This window comes from Phacochoerus africanus, chromosome 2 (genome assembly GCF_016906955.1).
Source record: "Phacochoerus africanus isolate WHEZ1 chromosome 2, ROS_Pafr_v1, whole genome shotgun sequence".
Classification (NCBI taxonomy): domain Eukaryota; kingdom Metazoa; phylum Chordata; class Mammalia; order Artiodactyla; family Suidae; genus Phacochoerus; species Phacochoerus africanus.
In genome coordinates, this window is record NC_062545.1 from 240,419,280 (window position 1) to 240,436,156 (window position 16,877).

The following is a 16,877-nucleotide window of genomic DNA, read 5'->3' on the forward strand; positions in this document are numbered from 1 at the left end:
TCACGGCAACACTGGATCCATAACCCACTGAGCGAGTCCAGGGGTCGAACCCACAGTCTCATCGTTCCTAGTTGGATTCGTTAAGCACTGAGCCACGATGGGAACTCCGAGATCTACCCTCTTTTTTTTTTTTTTTGTCTTTTGTTGTTGTTGTTGTTGTTGCTATTTGAGATCTACCCTCTTAACAAATTTTTAAGTATACCATACAGTATATCTTTTTTTTTTTTTTTTTTACAATCTAGGGTTTGAATTATACAGATTCAAAATTATTTCTTCAAAAATTAGATATAAAATATTGAGCAAAAGGAACAGCACTCAGAAGAATAGTCACAGTGTGATAGGAATGCTTCCATGTCCACACAGTTTTTTTTTCCTGCTGTATGCGTAGCATGCAGAATTTCCTGGGCCAGGGATTGAACATGTGCCACAGCAGTGAGCCAAACCACGGGAGGGACATTGCCCGGTCCTTAACCCACTGAGCCACCAGAGAACTCCTCCATGGAGTTTTGTTGTTGTTGTTGTTGTTGTTGTTTTTCAGGGCCACACCTGAGACACATGGAAGTTCCTGGGCTAGGGGTCAAACTGGAGCTGCAGCTGCTAGCCTATACCCACAGCCACAGCAATGCTTGATTTGAGATGCATCTGCAACCTATGCCACAGTTTGCAGCAACACTGGATCCTTAACCCTCTGAGTGAGGCCAGGGATTGAACCTGCATCCTCACAGATACTATGTTGGGTTCTTAATTTGCTGAGCCACAATGGGAACCCCTCATCCATGTAGTTCTTGATGAAGGCAAAACTGAGCTGTGTGGTCCAGTAATGTACACATACTTGTTGGGGGGGAGAGCAGTGTCATACAGTAAGGTGTGTCTTTGACAGTAGCTCGTAGTCACAGTTAAAGAAGCCTGGAGTTCCTGTTGTGGTTCAGCAGGTTAAGAACCTGACATAGTGTCCATGAGGATGTGGGTTTGATCCTGGGCCTCAATCTGTTGTTGCCCCAAACTCTGGTGTAGGTGACAGATGCGCCTTGGATCTGGTGTTGCAGCGGCTGTGGTGTAGGGCAGCAGCTGCAGCTCTGATTTGACCTCTAGCCTGGGAACTTCCATGTGACATAGGTGAAGCAGTAAAAAACAAAACAAAACAAAACGCCTTAATCTATTTTATTCCATAATCCTTATGTCTAACTGTTTAAGATATAAAGCCAATCTGTGGACTCCTTAGGGCAGAGGGCTGCTCAAGCTGTTCACTCTGTGGACACTGAGCACCTGTTTATGTTAATTTCAGATAGAAAGAGAGCCCTATTTGATCAGCATGTCCTAAAATTGGCAAATACAGGAAGCATCATAGTGATTTGTCAAAATCCCCTTCCAAATATTTTGGTTAGCCTCTTAAGAAGACTCCTCTTCTTTTTAGGTAAATGGAAGAGCTGGAGACCAGTTTATTTCAGACACGGAAAGCACACAGAATAGAGCAAATGGTGGCACGATGGCTCCGGCGTTCCCGGGACAGCTCGGCCCGGTAAGTCTCCTGGGCTGGCAGAGATTTCTGTCTGTAAGGGTTCTGTGATCCCGTGGGAGGAGGTTTTGCAGTCTTGGCATTGCCTGGGGATCGCTGTCTCTGGCTTGCTTTGTTCTTACACCCTGTGATGGGAGAAGTGTAAATGGGTCAGCAATTTCACTGGAGTGCCTTTCTCTCTGTCCCCTTCCAATTCCTCCCTCCAAGTCCTTCAATGGGCGCCCACAGACACACTCACACCGATCTCAGACCCGCACTTACAGAGCCACACACATTCATGCACAGACTCACTCATCCCCACATACTTGCACACACCTTGCCTGTACGTTCTCTGGAACACATACTCACACACATGCTCACTCTCTCTGCCTGGGTCTCACACACACCCCTTGTCTTAGTACTTGATGCCAGGCAATCTGCTATTTATACTCTTTCCCTGCCTTTGTTTCCAGCAGCTGTTCCTTCCTTGCAGTCCTTGTTTCATTCTAAACAAAATGAAATGAAATCAAATACAGCTCTGATCTGACTGCTATGAGAGAACTTAAAATATGTTGTTTCACAGCGTTCATTTTCCATCTCAGATTTCCTGTCTAGCCCTGACATGGAGGTGAAATATCACATGTTAGGTGTTTCTGAGACATACATTCTTCCAAAGGAACTGGAAACAGCTGTTTTGCTGCTGAGCAATAACCCTTGCTCAGGGCTGCACTGCCCTGGGGCCAGGTGCTCTGATCCTCACACACTGCTCGCGATGAGATGAGCCTGGGAGAATTAGCCCCATTTTACAGATGAAAACCCAAGGCTCAGGGAATGACTTGTGTAGGACCATTCCCACCCTCTGCTCTGAAACTTTTCATGGGCCCTCCTGTAAGATGAATTTAATCATTTTTGGTTTGACATTCAAGGCTCTCCATGATCAACCTACAATCCATTACAGTTATTTGTCTTACTCCTCTGCATCATTCACCTCAGACTCCAGCTAAAGTGACCCACTCGTTGTCGCCCTACTACAAGCATCCCCACCTCTCCTTCCACCCATTCCTTAGACATGCATTCCTGTGCCACATCCCCTCCTGCCATCTCCATGTGTCCAGAAGCCACCCACAGTTCAAATTCTGGTTGAAATGCTGGGTCTTCCATAAAGTATTCCATAGCCCACAGTCAGAATTAATCTTTCCCATGGGGGTCCATAGTGTTTGGTTTATAGCATCTGCATTATGCTTCTCCTCGTGTGTCCGGCTTAAATTTGAGTACAACCCTTTTCTTTCTTCCAGCAGCAAATTCTATGAGGGCCAGTGAAGTATTGGCCTCATCTCATAGCCCAGGGGTGATTGAGTTCCTTGAGATTGCAAGTGGTCAGGTAGTGCTTGGTGAATGAATGGGAAAACTCCTAGGCACTTTGTTTGCTAAAGTGGGTTCTGCAAAACCTAGTTCTTTGTGATGCTGCCCTAGTGAAAAAGGATCCTTGGCAAGATGTTTTTAAGAAGTGATGGAGCCTGTATCCCACTCCTACCCACTCACTGTTGGTGATTCATAGAGCATTTTAGCACATTAAAGGCTCTGAGAAGTCATGCAGAAAAAGGAACTAGTGTAAATTTAACTTAACATTGCCTGAATATTTGATCTTGGAATTCTCTAATATCTAGCTTCTTTCATAGAATGCAAATAAAAGGCAACATTAACCTTTAGGAAGTTTTTTTAACGTCTGGGATATGTTTCACGTATCATAAAATTCACCCACTTAAAATGTACAGACTTATTTAGTGTATATACAGTATATATTTAGTGTATATATAAAATTAGCAACAATTACCACACATTAATTTTAGAACACTTTCAACACCCGCAAAGAAACCTCGTACCCATTAACAGTCATTCCCCATTTGCCCCTCGTCCATCACTAGGCAGCCACTTCCGTTTTTATAGATTTGCCTATTCTGGATATTTCACATAAATAGAATCATACAATATGTGGTCTTTGTAACTAGTTTCTTTCACTTAGCATAATGTGTTTGAGGTTCATCCATGTTATAGAACATATCAGTATGTCATTCCTTTTTATTGCCAAATAACATCCCATTATGGAATATGTCCTTTGTCCATCAGTTAATGTACACTTAAGTTGTTTCTACTTTGGGGTTATTATGAATAACGCTACCATGAATACTTTTGTAAAAGTTTCTGTTTGAAGATATGTTTTCATTTCTCTTGGGTATGTATTTAGGATTGGAATAGCTGGGTCACATAGCAACTCAATGTTTAATCGTTTGGGGAACTGCCAGACTATTTTCCAAAGTGGCTGCACCATTTTACACTTCCACCATCAGGGTATGAGGACTCCACTGTCTCCATATCTTTGCCAGCACTTTTTGTTATCTGTCTTTTTTTTTTAATGATTTTTTAATTTTTTCTATCGTAGCTGGTTTACAGTGTTCTGTCAATTTTCTATTGTACAGCAAGTTGACCCAGTTACACATACACATATACATTCTTTCACTCACATTATCATCCATCATACTCCTTCATAAGTGACTAGATATAGTTCCCAGTGCTATAGAGCAGGATCTCATTGCTTATCCATTCCAAAGGCAATAGTTTACATCTATTAACCCCAGATTCCCAGTCTATCCCACTCCCACTCCCTCCCCCTTGGCAACCACAAGTCTGTTCTCCAAGTCCATGAGTTTTTTTTCTGTGGAAAGGTTCTTTTGTGCCATATATTAGATTCTAGATATAAGTGATATCATATGGTATTTGTCTTTCTCTTTCTAACTTACTTCACTTAGTATGAGCGTCTTTAGTTCCATCCATGTTGCTGTAAATGGCATTATTTTGTTCTTTTTATGGCTGAATAGTATTCCATTGTATATATATGTATACCACATCTTCTTAATCCATTCATCTGCCGATGGACATTTAGGTTGTTTCCATGTCTTGGCTATTGTGAATAGTGCTGCAATGAACATGCAGGTGCATGTGTCTTTCAAGGAGAGTTTTGTCTGGATATATGCCCAAGAGTGGGGTTGCTAGGTCATATGGTAGTTCTATATATAGTTTTCTAAGGTACCTCCATACTGTTTTCCATAGTGGTTGTATCAATTTACATTCCCAGCACCAGTGCAGGAGGGTTCCCTTTTCTCCACACCCTCTCCAGCATTTGTTATTTGTGGACTTATTAATGATGGCCATTCTGACTGGTGTGAGGTGTACCTCGTAGTAGTTTTGATTTGCATTTCTCTAATAATGAGCGATGTTGAGCATTTTTTCATGTGCTTGTTGGCCGTCTATATATCTTCTTTGGGGAAATGTCTATTCAGATCTTTTGCCCATTTTTCCATTGGTTGTTGGCTTTTTTGCTAGTGAGTTGTATAAGTTGTTTGTATATTTTACAGATTAAACCCTTGTCTGTTGCATCATTTGAAACTATTTTCTTCCATTCTGTAAGTTGCCTCTTTTTTGGTCTTTTTCTGTCTTTTTAAAGCCATACCTGTGGCATATGGAGGTTCCCAAGCTAGGGGTCAAATCGGAGCCATAGCTGCCAGCCTAAGCCACAGCCACAGCAGCACCAGATCTGAACTGTGTCTGCAACCTACCCCACAGCTCACAGCAATGCCAGATCCTTAACCCACTGAACAAGGCCAGGGATTGAACCTGCGTCCTCATGGATGGTAGTCAGATTCTTTTCTGCTGAGCCATGATGGGAACTCCTCTTTCTGTTTTTGTTTTGTTTTGTTTTGTTTTTATGGTTTCCTTTGCTGTGCAAAAGCTTGTCACTTTGATTAGGTCCCATTTGTTATTTTTGCTTTTATTTCTGTTGCCTTGGGAGACTATCCGGAGAAGACATTTGTAAGGTTGATGTCAGAGAATGTTTTGCCTATGTTTTCTTCTAGGAGTTTGATGGTGTCTTGTCTTATGTTTATATTATCTTTTTTTTTATTATTATTATAGCCATCCTAATGGGTGTGAAGTGGTATCTCATTGTGATTTTGATCTGGATTTTCCTGATGGCTAATGGTGTTGAGCATCTTTCTATGAGTCTAGGAAGTTTGTTTTCCAAGTGCTTGAGAAAAAGAAGTAAAAGAGAGAAAGGCTCCTGGTAGTGTCCATGGGAGACATAGTTTCTCTCTTTCTAGGATAAATCACTTATTTAAATTTAAATTGCTTCTCATCTCTGATCCTGCAACCTTAATTCAGCCTGAGTTCTTGATGTCCTCAGATAACTCAAAAATGATCAAGATTTGAAAAGCTAAGTTTAGCATAAATAACTTGCAGCTTCCCTGGAATAGAATAAATGATACCACCTACCACCCAGTTGCTTAGTCAAGAAACTTGGGCATCATCCTGAATTGTCCTCTCTTCTTCATTCTGTATCCACCCCATCAGCAACACTTATCAGTTCACCTTCAAACATATCTCCCATGTATGCATCTCTCTGTCTTGGGGGGCACTACCATGGTCACTCACTCTTTCTCTGATCTACCCTGAAGCCATAGTGGACTTTGCAAAATACACACTGCTCGTGTCCCACATGCTCACCCCTGACTCCACCCAACCCCAAACCATTCAATGGCTCACCTGCCACTGTGCCACGGCCTGCAAGTCCCTTTGTGATCTGTTCCTGGTCTAACTCTCCACCTCATCTTGTTCCTCCTGCTTTGTGGGCACAGTGAATCCCCCTGTTTGTTTCCTTCAGAGTGCTCACCCCTTACCACACTTTGCAATAACATGTGCATTTATTTACTTGTTCATTGCCTACCTCCCCTACCTGCTTATTATATGACTCTTCTCCCCCAGCCTTCCTGCCACATGAGAAACCAAAGACTATAACTGTCTTCTCTTACAAATTATCTTCAGCTATAGAAGATTACATAGTACCTAATAGATGTTCAATATATTTTTGTTGATCAGGGGCTTTCATAGTAAGGGATTCTATTATTTACTTATATTTATCGAAAATATGTTTAAATTTTACAATCCTACCTTCCTCCAAAAGGAGTTTTTGATGGTTTACAGTTTTAAAACATGTGAAAACTTTTCAATAAAGACCAGATATTTTGTAAACAGGTTGCAAACCAATTAGGTGCAGGATTTAGCATTTACGTGCTAACATTGGCTCTGAGTTTCCTTATAGTTTCCAAGTCAAGCAATGTACTAAATTTTTAATAGTCCAGAAAAAAAGAAAACATAGAAGTTAATCTGCAGCCGTATAATTTTACATGCATCTTTTAACAATCCTGATTTATCTTTTCAAGACTTTTAAAAGCTTCCCATCATTTCAGCCAGTTTTACTTACTTTACTTTTTATTGCCATTTTTTTCCATAAAAGTTGAGCTTTATCTCTGACACTAATTGAATTGTCTAGGAGCAAATTAGTCAAAAATAACAATTTCCATCTCCAAATGTTATTAAACAAATTGATAACTTTTATAAACCTGGGTAATGTTTAGAGTTTTATAATTCATTTTAAAATGAGTGTTTTTCTGGGGAAGAATGTCAACTTTAGAAGCTGCTTTGAGTTCTTAAATTTTATTTATTTATTTATTTATTTATTTATTTATTTATTTATTTATTTATTGTCTTTTTGCCATTTCTTGGGCTGCTCCCAGGGGATATGGAGGTTCCCAGGCTAGGGGTCGAATCGGAGCTGTAGCCGCCGGCCTATACCACAGCCACAGCAACTCAGGATCCAAGCCACATCTGCGACCTACACCACAGCTCACGGCAACGCCGGATCCTTAACCCACAGAGCGAGGCCAGGGATCAAACCCGCAACCTCATGGTTCCTAGTCAGATTCATTAACCACTGAGCCACGATGGGAACTCCTTAAATTTTAAATTAATTGTCAGTGAGTGTTTATTGTTACTAGAATTAGTCAAATTTGGATAATGGCACTCAGTTTGAGTGTGTGTGTTTGTGTGTGCTTGGTGATATTTATCATTGTAGAAATGCAAATTTACTCAAATATTAAGATGACTATTCTCTCACCACTTGATTTCACATTCCAGTGTAAAAATAACACAATATCAATGCTTTTTTAGAAAATAGCTAACCCACCAAATGGTCTCTGTGACATGTTTCAAATTTCTGTATGAATAATATAATACAGAAATGTATTATATGTTTTATAATACAGAAATGTATTATATGTTTTAAGCCATTGCTTAAAAATGGGAACATTATGACATTATATTATAAACTAATTTTTAACCATTTTTCTTTGACCTAAATTATCTTCTTAATGCCTTTGTCTAACTAGGGAGTGATAAAATTATAGGATACTTTTCCACTTAATTATACCATTTTTTTGCTCCTACAATGTTCATTTTTATATAGTTACATAATATTCTCTTGGTGATTTCTTTTAGTGTTTCTAAGCTTAGAAAACCCCCGCCCAATAATTAATTAATTTCCAATTTGATAGTTTAATCTTGAAACTTTTTTTTTTTTTTTTGGTCTTTTTGCCATTTCTTGGGCTGCTCCCGCGGCATATGGAGGTTCCCAGGCTAGGGGTCGAATCGGAGCTGTAGCCAGTGGCCTACACCAGAGCCACAGCAACGCGGGATCCGAGCTGCGTCTGCAACCTACACCACAGCTCACGGCAACGCCGGATCGTTAACCCACTGAGCAAGGGCAGGGACCGAACCCGCAACCTCATGGTTCCTAGTCAGATTCGTTAACCACTGCACCACGACGGGAACTCCCAATTTGATAGTTTAAGATATTTCATATCTAATTTTTTAATTTGAAGTTTATTTTAATGTAGGGTTTTTGAGGGGGTTTCTTGTCCTTTTTTTTTTTTTTTTTTGCCTTTTCCAGGGCCACTCCTGCTTCATATGGAGGTTCCCAGGCTAGGGGTCTAATTGTGAACTGTAGCCACCGGCCTACACCACAGCCACAGCAATGCGGGATCCGAGCCATGTCTGCAAGCTACACCACAGCTCACGGCAACACCAGATCCCCAACCCACTGAGTGATGCCAGGGATCAAACCCACAACCTCATGGTTCCTAGTCAGATTCGCTAACCACCATGCCATGACAGGAACTTCTAATGTAGGTTTTGAGATGAAGATCTAACTTGATTTTTTTCCAAAATAATAAGTGGTGTTTGCATCACCATTAAATGTGGGTGATCTTTCCTTTCTTCACTGACTTGTGACCTTTCTTTTATCACATATGAAATTCCTGTGTCTGTGAATGGGAAATTTATCTCTTCCTAGTCTAGCTATTATGTTCCATTGAGCTAACTGCTTGTTTTCACACACCTGTATTAAAAGTATTTACATTCATTATCTCCTAAACTAGACTTTTATTACTCTACGTTTTCTGTTTTTTAACTCTTACTTGACATTTGCACTTTAAAATAATTTTATTGTAGTATTAAAACAATTGTGCATAATATTTACTGAGTTATGCTTAATCTGGAAATGTTGGTTTTATAGAGCAAGATTTGAAAAGCAAACAGCTTGATGAATTTAATACCTTCTTCTTGGTGCTTGGTTTTATCTTCAGGGCTGAAAAATATTTCTTTCAATTTATCTTGGTTTCTTTTTTTTTTTTTAATTTTTTGTCTTTTGTCTTTTTGGGGCTGCACCTGCAGCATATGGAGGTTCCCAGGCTAGGAGTCCAATAGGAGCTATAGCTGCTGGCCTATACCACAGCCACAGTAGCGTAGGATCTGAGCCGTGTCCAACCTACACCACAGCTCATGGCAATGCCGGATCCTTAACCCACTGAGCGAGGTCAGGGATCGAACTCACAACCTCATGGTTCCTAGTCGGATTCATTTCCACTGTGCCACAATGAGAACTCCTATTTCAAGTCTTAATTCTAATGAACACACGCTTGTGCCTACACCCACACATACAGGCATACATATGCACATGTGCACACACATGTACATCATGGCATCTTAGTGTCAGAAGCCATTGCTGTTGGTTTTGTACTCTTTCCAAATTTACTTGTTCATTACAACCATGGTCTGTTTACTAATTGTGAATATGGTATTTTTGACCTTTTTAACATTCCTAATGATGTAGAAAGACCATTTCAGGTGCCAAATTTTTACTGCCTTTTGACCCATAGGCCAAAGGGGAAAGATTTAAGAATAGGTTAGGAGGTTCTTCCACTGAAGCTGCAGGGTTACCAGTCTCCTGCACCTCGTTTTAAAAGTAGTAACGGACATGCGTATGTGTTTAACTGAATCACTTTGTTATACGGCAGAAAATATCACAACCTTGTAGATCAACTACACATCAATAAAACTTAAAAAAAATGAATAATATAAATCAACTATATCTTTTAAAAAGAACCAGAAAATAATAAAATAAAAGTAATAATGGAATAACTTCTCCTCCTCTCAGGTGTATGCCTTCACCCTATAGCACTACGGTCACAGTGTGTACGTTCAGTGGTCCTCTAGATACTGTCACAGCCACAAGCATAGTCCAATGATTATGAGTCCACAAGAAATTTCTTCCCGGTATAGCCTGCTACTTCTATTTCTTCTTTCTTTGAGTAAACGTTAGATTAAAAATCCAGCTTATACCAGACTTTAGCTTTTAAAGTCACTCGAGCTGAACATAATACAGTGCTTAAACATAGATTCAAAATAGTTTCTCCACATTCTGCTGGCACCCAAAGGTGAATTCTTTGTTGTTACAAGATAGAGGCAAAATAAATTTTCCAACTTATCAGAGAGCAGGTTACAAAGCTAGAGAATATTTGAAACATAATCTATCTCCATCTGGTATTTTTCCTTCTCAACATTATTGATCAGCTCAGTGTGAACTATGACCCGTAAAATAGAGACTTAGTCCACACCAGGCTATTTTCATGATCAATTTCACATGTTTTTTTCCCTAGTTCTTCTTCAGGCTTGAATCACTTATCTGACAGGAATTCCATTAGTGGGGCCACAGGTCTTATGCTGTTCCAATATAAAATCATAGGGATGACATCAGATTTATGATTGAAACTGTTACAGAGGCAGCAGGCATAGGTTTTTGAATTGTCAGTGCTTATTTTAATATTTATAAGATTCTTCAGAGGAGGAAATTTTGCGACAGAGATCATTTCCTTCAGTTCCCTGTCAAAGTTCAACATTCTTAGTGAGACGAGGCTGCCATTTGGTCCTGTTCTTAAGCAGTCCCTTTCCAAACAAAAGCTGAAATGTGGCTTTGGGGGAAAATGTCAAATCCTGACTTTGGGCCAAAGCTCCTGACACTGTCCAGGGATTGGTCAATGCACTGGGGCCTCGTCTGTCTACACTGTTGAGAAACACACCATTCCAAAGGGGAAAGTCGGATAAATGAAACCTACCCATGTAAAAAGCATCGCAGTGAATTCTGTTGTAACCATGGGGTAAGGTTTGTGGGGTTTTGAATTTATTTTATTTTTTAAAAAATCTTTGGTTGCACTCACAGCATGCAGAAATTCTCTGGCCAGGGATTGAACCCACACCACGGCAGTGACCCGGGCCACAGCAGTGACAATGCCAGATCTTTAACCTACTGCGCCACCAAGGAACTCCCAGGTTTGTGGAGTTTTTTTGTTTTCCCAACATTTATTAAGCCTTACTCTATGCTGAGCATTGAGTTTAGCACATGGGGGCAAGAAAGACATGGTTTTTGTCATAACAAACTATAGTCTAGAAAGGACAAGAGATTCCACACTGGCATTGCAAATGTGATCTATGCTTCCAAAAGGCATGCGTAGGTTCAGCAGAGGGAGAGGGATATTTCTGCGAAAACCAGAAGGTGGAGTAGAAGCTGGGTGAGTAAAGTATATATTTGGACATTTGGGGAAGTCTCTAGAATGTGTACGTCAGGGGTTGGGGGCTACTCTAGGCAGAGGGAAGCGCTTGTGTATTTGAGGAACTCAAAGGAGACTAGTTTGGCTGGAACAAAAATATTGAGAGAGGCTTGGTTGTAGAGGCACAAATGGTGGGAAGGGGCTGTGTTCAGCCATAGTAAGGATTTTGGATTAGGCCATTCGGTCAGGGCAGATGTATGAGCAAGATTGCATTTATAAAAGCAGTCTGGCTGCTGGATGGAGAATCAGTCAAGTGAAACAAGAATGAAAAGTGGGGAGACCAGCTTGGAGACTGTTGCAGAAATCTGTCTGCAGGGCAGGTGATAGGGTCCTGAAATAGACTATTGGCCACAGACACTTAGAGCAACGTGGATGGACCTAGAAATTATCATGCTAAGTGAAGTTGGTCCGACAGTGAGACACCAACATCATATGCTATCACTTAATGTGGAATCTAAAACAAGGACACAATGAACTTCTTTGCAGAACAGATACTGACTCACAGACTGTGAAACACTTAAGGTTTCCAAAGGAGACAGGTCGGGGGGTGGGGGGGGGGTAGGCTGGGAGGTTGGAATGGCGTTGCTATAAAATTGGGTTGTGATGATCATTGTACAACTAAAACTGTGATAAAATTCATTGAGTAATTACAAATAAAAATAAAAATTGAAGTACAAAAAAAAAAAGAAAAGAAAAGAATGGTGGCCATGGAGATAAAGAGAAATGGACATTTTTAGAGATCTTTTGGAGTGGTGGCTGATAGGATATTAGGGGTAAAAGCAGGGTACAGTCAAGGATGACTCTCAGAAGTCTGGGGTAAGCAACTGAGCACTGTCGTCCTGGTACTGTTGATGAGCTCTGGCACATGGAGAAGATGGATCCTGACTAGGACCACAGCCTTAAGGCTGGGCTGTATCAAATTAAGCAAAACTTCAAGGACACATGACCAACACTGAACTCTGTTACTTACATTGAAACTGTCTACTGCGCATTAGAGGTTTATGTACATTTCCACCTTTGCTAATCTGATTAGTGGTACTGCTTTTGTATCATGCTCTCTATATGCAGTATTTTGCTCATGTATTCACCTCAGAAGCATAGATGCTTTCTGTGGGCAAAGTAATTCACTTAGTACTGTGAGAAATACAGAGGTGGATAAAAAGTGGTTTCAGCATTCAAGAATTTATAGTCTATTGGCGTGATGTATTGAGTCGGATAACTATCCCTGAAGGTTGAGGTGCTCGCTCTAGGCCAGAAGAGAAGGTCAGAGCTCAGAGATGAGAGAACTTGTGTCTAGCTAGGAAATCAGAGAAGGCTTTTTGGAAGAGGTGGGCTTTGATTGGCCTCCCATTTTCCTGTGAGGCAGCTGCATGAATTAAGGCCCAGATGTAAAACTGGTGCCGCAGGTAAGATTAGGCTGGAATGAAGGCCTAGGAAGGAAAGTGGGTGGAGAATGTTGGCCAGGATCTGAGACCTAAAGACAAGGGGCCATGCAGGTAGGTTGAGGAGTATAGCTTTATCCTGTGGGTGCTGGGGAATTGAAGGTGGGGGGTGGGGCAGAATAATCCAACTCTGCCTTAGGAAGGGGGTTTGAACCATGGTGAAGAAGATGCTCTGGAGTTCCCATCGTGGCGTAGTGGTTAACGAATCTGACTAGGAACCATGAAGTTTCGGGTTCGATCCCTGGCCTTGCTCAGTGGGTTAAGGATCCAGCATTGCCCCGGGAGTTGTGGTGTAGGTCGCAGACGCGGCTCGGATCCCGAGTTGCTGTGGCTCTGGTGTAGGCCAGTGGCTACAACTCCGATTCCACCCCTAGCCTGGGAACCTCCATATGCCACAGATGTGGCCCTAGAAAAGGCAAAAAGACAAAAAAAAAAAGATGCTCTGGAAGGGTATTTTCTAAGCTGTGTTTTCATGTATGTCTAAGATTCACAGGCTTGTGTTACTTTGCTGATGTAGAGCCTTGGGGCAGTTCCTTACTGTGCTTGATTTATCTATTCTTTATTGGGTAGTTTCAAGTTTTTCCGCTACTCTAAATAAAGCTATGGTAAATATTTTTGAATATTCAAGAGCCAGGGTGTTTCGAGCTCATATTCTCTTTTGGGACTTTATGGCACAGAGAACACAGAGATGAATAGATACCACCCTGTTTCTATGACTAGAAACTCATAGTCTAGTGCAAATAATATTTTATTTGGGGAGGGAAGTTATTATTTTGAGGAATGTCAGTCAAGATAGTACAGAAGATTGAAGAAAATGATCATATTTTAAATTCATGTTATAATTTCTCTGATAAATTTCCAGGAAGACTAACTAGCCGATTTATATAGTCAGCCTTAAATCTCAAGGCCTACACTTGTTGGGCTTTATTATTTTTATTCATATTTGTTGCTTTAGTAGACATGTAGTAGTTCTCTGTAGTCCTTTTAATTGTGCTTCTTTAATTACTAAAGTTGGACATTTTCTGTTATTTACCAGCTTTATTTCTTCATGTGCGACTTGTCAGTTTACTGGCTTTGAGCATGTAAATGTGGGTATTTACTGCATGTATTTATGCCTGTTCTGCATATATTTGTAGTGTAAGCTTTTTCTCCTTAGGATTTTTTTTTTCTTTTAGGGCCGCATCCTTGGCATATGGAGGTTCCCAGGTTAGGGGTCTAATTGGAGCTGTAGCTGCCAGCCTATACCACAGCCACAGCAATGCAGGATCTGAGCCGTGTCTGTGACCTACACCACAGCTCATGGCAATGCCGGATCCTTAACCTACTAAGCGAGGCCAGAGATGGAACCCGCAACCTCATGGTTCCTAGTTGGGTTCGTTAACCACTACGCCACAATGGGAACTCCAGGATTATTATTATTATTTTTTTAATGGCTGCACCCCTGGCACATGGATGTTCCCAAGCCAGGGATTGAATCCAAACCATAGCTGTGACCCATACCACAGTTGTGGCAATGCCAGATCCCCCAACCCACTGCTCTGGACCAGGGATAGAAACTGTACTTCTACAGGGACCTGAGCCACTGCAGTTGGATTCCTAATCCACTGTGCCATAGCACAAACTCCTTTCCTTAGCATTTTGATTTACTCATTTTCAACAGCTCTATTTAGATATAATTTACAAACATACAATTCATCAACTTAAAATGTACAATTTATTGGTTTTTAGTATATTCATAGGGTTGAACAACCATCACCACAATCAATTTTGGAATATTTTCATCACCCCCAAAAGGAACTCCATACATATTAGGAGTCATTCCTCATTTCCTTCGAAAACCCTCTTCCCTCAGCTCCAGACAATCACTAATCTACTTTCTGTCTCTAAAGATTTACCTATTCTAGACCCATTGCATAAATGGAATCATGCAATCTGTGGTCTTTTGTGGCTGACTTCTCTCACTTAGCATAATGTGTTCAAAACTCAAGCATGTTATAGCACATATCAGTATTTCATTCATTTTTATTGCTAAATAATGGTGTGCTGTGGGATATTTTCTTTGTCATTTCATTAGTTGGTGTACATTTTTGGGTCATTTCTTCTTTGGGGCTATTGTGAATAATGCTGCTATGAACATTTGGATGCAAGTTTTGCATTAACATATGTCTTCATTTCTCTTGGGGATAGCCATACCGAGAAGTGGAACTACTGGGTCATATTATATTCAATGTTTAGTCTTTTTGAGGAACCACAAGACTGTATGAGGGTTCCATTTTCTCGACATCTTTGCCAATACTTTACCTTTTTGTCATAGCCATCCTAATGAGTGTGAAGTGGAATGTCATTGTGATTTTGATTTGTATTTCCATAATGGTTAATCAGCTTTTTATATGCTTGTTGGCTATGTGTATATTTTCTTTGGAGAAATGGCTATTCAGATCCTTTGCCCTATTTTTATTTGGGTTATTTGTCTTTCTTGTATAATTACATCATAAGGATTCTTTATGTATTCTAGATGCAAGGTCCTTATTAGATCAATGATTTACAAATATTTTCTCCCATTAGTGTCCTTTGAAATACAAAGGTTTTTAATTTTATTTATTTATTTATTGTCTTTTTGCCTTTTCTAGGGCCGCTCCCACAGCATATGGAGGTTCCCAGGCTAGGGGTCTAATCGGAGCTGCAGACGCTGGCCTACGCCAGAGCCACAGCAATGCGGGATCCAAGCCGCGTCTGTGACCTACACCACAGCTCATGGCAATGCCGGATCCTTAATCCACTGAGCAAGGCCAGGGATGGAACCCGCAACCTCATGGTTCCTAGTCGGATTCGTTAACCACTGAGCCACTACAGGAACTCCCAAAGATTTTTAATTTTGAAGAAATTCAAGTTATCTATGTTTTAATTTCTTGGTTGTGCTTTTGGTATCACATCAAAAATGACACTATATTTTCTCTTAAGAGTTGTATATAGTTTTAGCTCTTATATTTAGGTCTGTGATCCATTTTGAGTCAATTTTTGTGTGTAAGAGGAAGAGGTTATAAGCTTTTATCACTTAAATTTCTCCTTGTGTTTTCCTATCCCGTTTCCCAATTTTTTTATTTACTTGTATTTGTGTATTGGTTATTGAAATTTCACGTTCAAACCATCCATCTTCTATCTTCTGCCGGTCTCTAATTCTCCAATCCTTGAAATGTGCCTTCTCTCCAGAGCTAGCATAAAGGGGCCATATTTATTTCTAGATTTTACAATTCTTTTAACCTTTTTGAAATTTAGTACCTTTGGTGTTTAGTAGCACCATGTGGTAAATTTGTCACCCTATTGAATTATTTCTGGCTAGCCCCTTAATATTTTAAAAGATTTTCTAGAATCTCTCTTCAGTTTCATTGGTGAAGGCCACGCCATGCAGTTTTGATCATTGCCTCTGTCTAATGGGAGCAGATTATGATTGTGATCTGTCAAAGAAAGGAAGGTGATGGGCATATCACACACAAATGTACCCACATGTAAGTGAGTGCTCACCCATCTTGTTTATCCTCGTTCCTTCAGCAGTATTTATAGAGTTTAAGAGTCCAGGCTCCTAAGTCAAATCATCTAGTTTCAAGCACAGCTCTTTTAAGGCTTCTGGACCTCGAGTTCTTCATATTTTGGAGGCCCACTCTACATTATATGAAACATAACATGCAAAATCTACCCAATCTCACAATGAATATTTCATATGACTATGATATTTGACAAATTGACAAAAAGATACATTTTAGGTATTTGCTCTAGTGTCTGTTAATACAATTTGCAGTTAGAAATTCTTTTTTTATGTGAGAGTCTCATGTATTTTCCATAGATTTTCATAGGCTCTAGATCTGTGCTGTCCAGTATGGTTGCCACTATCTAAAATGACTATTAAGATGCAAACTATTGCCTTTGGATTGGATTAGCAATGAGATCCTCCTGTGTAGCCCTGGAAACTATGTCTAGTCACTTATGATGGAGCATGATAATGTGAGAAAAAAGAATGTATACATGTATGTGTGACTGGGTCACCATGCTGTACAGTAGAAAAAAAATGTATTGGTGAAATAACAAAAAAAAATAGAAAATAAAAGAAAA

The 16,877-nt window shown here is 40.2% G+C and overlaps 1 protein-coding gene across 2 annotated transcripts in view; it reads left to right on the forward strand.

Moving 5' to 3' along the window:
* FRMPD1 (FERM and PDZ domain containing 1) overlaps nt 1-16,877 on the forward strand; it is a 139,637-nt gene that overhangs the window by 74,805 nt on the left and 47,955 nt on the right. For both annotated transcript variants that reach the window (XM_047767960.1, XM_047767958.1), the window contains exon 2: nt 1,415-1,519. In XM_047767960.1, the coding sequence (XP_047623916.1) occupies nt 1,419-1,519 (101 nt within the window). In that variant the 5' untranslated portion in view covers nt 1,415-1,418. The remainder of the gene's footprint in view (nt 1-1,414; nt 1,520-16,877) is intronic.